This window comes from Mastacembelus armatus, chromosome 8, assembly GCF_900324485.2.
Source record: "Mastacembelus armatus chromosome 8, fMasArm1.2, whole genome shotgun sequence".
In the NCBI taxonomy this organism is placed as follows: Eukaryota; Metazoa; Chordata; class Actinopteri; order Synbranchiformes; family Mastacembelidae; genus Mastacembelus; species Mastacembelus armatus.
In genome coordinates this window covers 5988154-5990099 of record NC_046640.1, presented here as the reverse complement: position 1 = coordinate 5990099, position 1946 = coordinate 5988154, and the positions used below count along the sequence as shown (strand labels likewise).

General features: G+C 45.8%; 1 protein-coding gene across 1 annotated transcript; it reads left to right on the top strand.

Annotated features, from left to right (window-relative positions):
- Positions 1 to 438: 438 nt before the first annotated feature.
- Positions 439 to 1598, top strand: LOC113141344 (cyclin-dependent kinase 5 activator 1-like). Its single transcript, XM_026325699.1, has 2 exons — positions 439 to 954; positions 1107 to 1598. Exons 1-2 carry the CDS (start codon positions 439 to 441, stop codon positions 1596 to 1598), a joined length of 1008 nt encoding a protein of 335 aa, XP_026181484.1.
- Positions 1599 to 1946: the final 348 nt, after the last annotated feature.

The window sequence follows — 1946 nt, the reverse complement described above, 5'->3', positions numbered from 1 at the left end:
TTTCAACTCCTCATCTTACCATCCTCTTTGGTGGATGAGTTTACTAAGTTGTCAAGGTCGCTGTTGTGCAGTGGCGGCACCAAAAAACACAAAAATCTAGTCATATCCATGAAAGCTGAGCAAACTTCATCTGCTGTGGAAGTCCATGAAATGCACCTAAAAAACTCAGAAAAGGCTTGTAAGAGTTAAGAATAATTTTTTGTCATGTCATGTTTAATTAACTTCTCTTAAATAAAATTGTTGATTATTGTTTGTTGGTAGTTGGTTTACGGTTCCACTTTCTATTTTTTGCTTACAGGTTCGACTTTCTCCAGAAGTAAGAGTATTTGATCTTCTCTGAGTGCTTTTGTTTTCACCAATCAAAACGTTTTCCCCCTACTGTTTCCCAGCCCACACTGTTTCCCAGTTCACCCCCTCTGCTAACCCTCACTAGGCATCATGGGTACAGTTTTGTCGCTGTCTCCCAGCTACCGCAAGGCAGCACTGTTTGAGGATGGCACAGCCACAGTGGGCCACTACACAGCAGTCCAGAACAGCAAAAATGCCAAGGATGCTGCTGCTGCCACTGCAAAGTCTCTCAAACGTCCTTCTATCATCAGTGTGTTGCCATGGAAACGAATTGTGGCTGTATCAGCAAAGAGAAAGGGCTCAAAGAAGCTCCAGTCAGATGGTGGGGACAGTGGGAAAGGGGGTTCTCCAGATGGCCATATCACTGCCACATCCAACTCAGCCTCTAATAGCTTGAAGCTGAAGAAATCTCAGTCCTGTGCCAACCTTTCATCTTATGCATCCAGCCAGGACACATCAGCCACCACTACCACTACCTCTTCCCACCTGCCCACCTCAAAGACCCTGGCTAACGTAGCTACAGTTGCTGCCAAAAAGAATTCCCTCACTGGCTCTGGGATTCAGCCGTCTACTGCAGCTGGCACACCAAAGCGTGTCATTGTCCAGGTAACTTCTTTTTTTATCAGAGACATTAGTTGCTAAATTATGATTGTTGAAAGTTTTTTTGAATCTATCACTACTTAAACTCATATCTCTAAATTTTTTTCAGAGCGCTCTTTTTTCTTTTGTTGATCCTGCACTTTCTCTCTTCAACCTAGGCCTCCACCAGTGAACTAATGCGCAGCCTGGGTGAGTTCCTGTGCCGTCGGTGTTACCGACTGAAACGTCTATCTCCAACAGATCCAGTGTTGTGGTTGCGTAGCGTGGACCGCTCCCTCCTCTTGCAGGGCTGGCAGGATCAGGGCTTTATCACTCCAGCTAACGTTGTCTTCCTCTACATGCTGTGCCGTGATGTGGTCTCGGCTGAGGTAGCTTCAGAGCGTGAGCTGCAGGCCTCGCTGCTCACCTGCCTCTATCTGTCCTACTCCTACATGGGCAACGAGATCTCCTACCCACTGAAGCCCTTCCTGGTTGAGACGGAGAAGGAAGCCTTCTGGGACCGCTGCCTGGAGATCATCAACCGCATGAGTGGCAAGATGCTCCAGATCAACACCGACCCACACTTCTTTACCCAGGTGTTTGCTGACCTGAAGAATGAGTGCAAGAAAGAGGAAGAGAAGACCAAACTCCTCATAGGTCTTGACCGATAAAAGGGAGGTGGGCGGGGGGAAGAAAGGATGGGAGTTAATAGAAATGAGTAGGTGATAGATGGGTGGACTAATGTAATGCAGTGTAGCTTTACTTTTGAGCAGTATTGTTGTCTGGCATCTCTACTGGCTTATGATTAACCAGATTTTGTTTTTGTAAACCAGAACAAAACACTTCTGGGATTAAACATGCCATTTCCATCATTTTAGTTGGTGAATGGGCTAACAAAAAACTTTGAAGCTTTCAGACCCAGGCACTCACTGATCTGCAGTGTCTCAATTGGCTGTATTACCACAACTTAGCAGATAAAATCAGAGTTGCTGTGTTGTTGAGAACATTATTCAGCATAA

Bases quoted from the DNA above. Each gene is read 5' to 3' on its own strand.
- LOC113141344 (XM_026325699.1), top strand. From the start codon at position 439: ATGGGTACAGTTTTGTCGCTGTCTCCCAGCTACCGCAAGGCAGCACTG. The intron at 955-1,106 runs GTAACTTCTTTT...TCTTCAACCTAG, and splicing joins CAAAGCGTGTCATTGTCCAG to GCCTCCACCAGTGAACTAAT.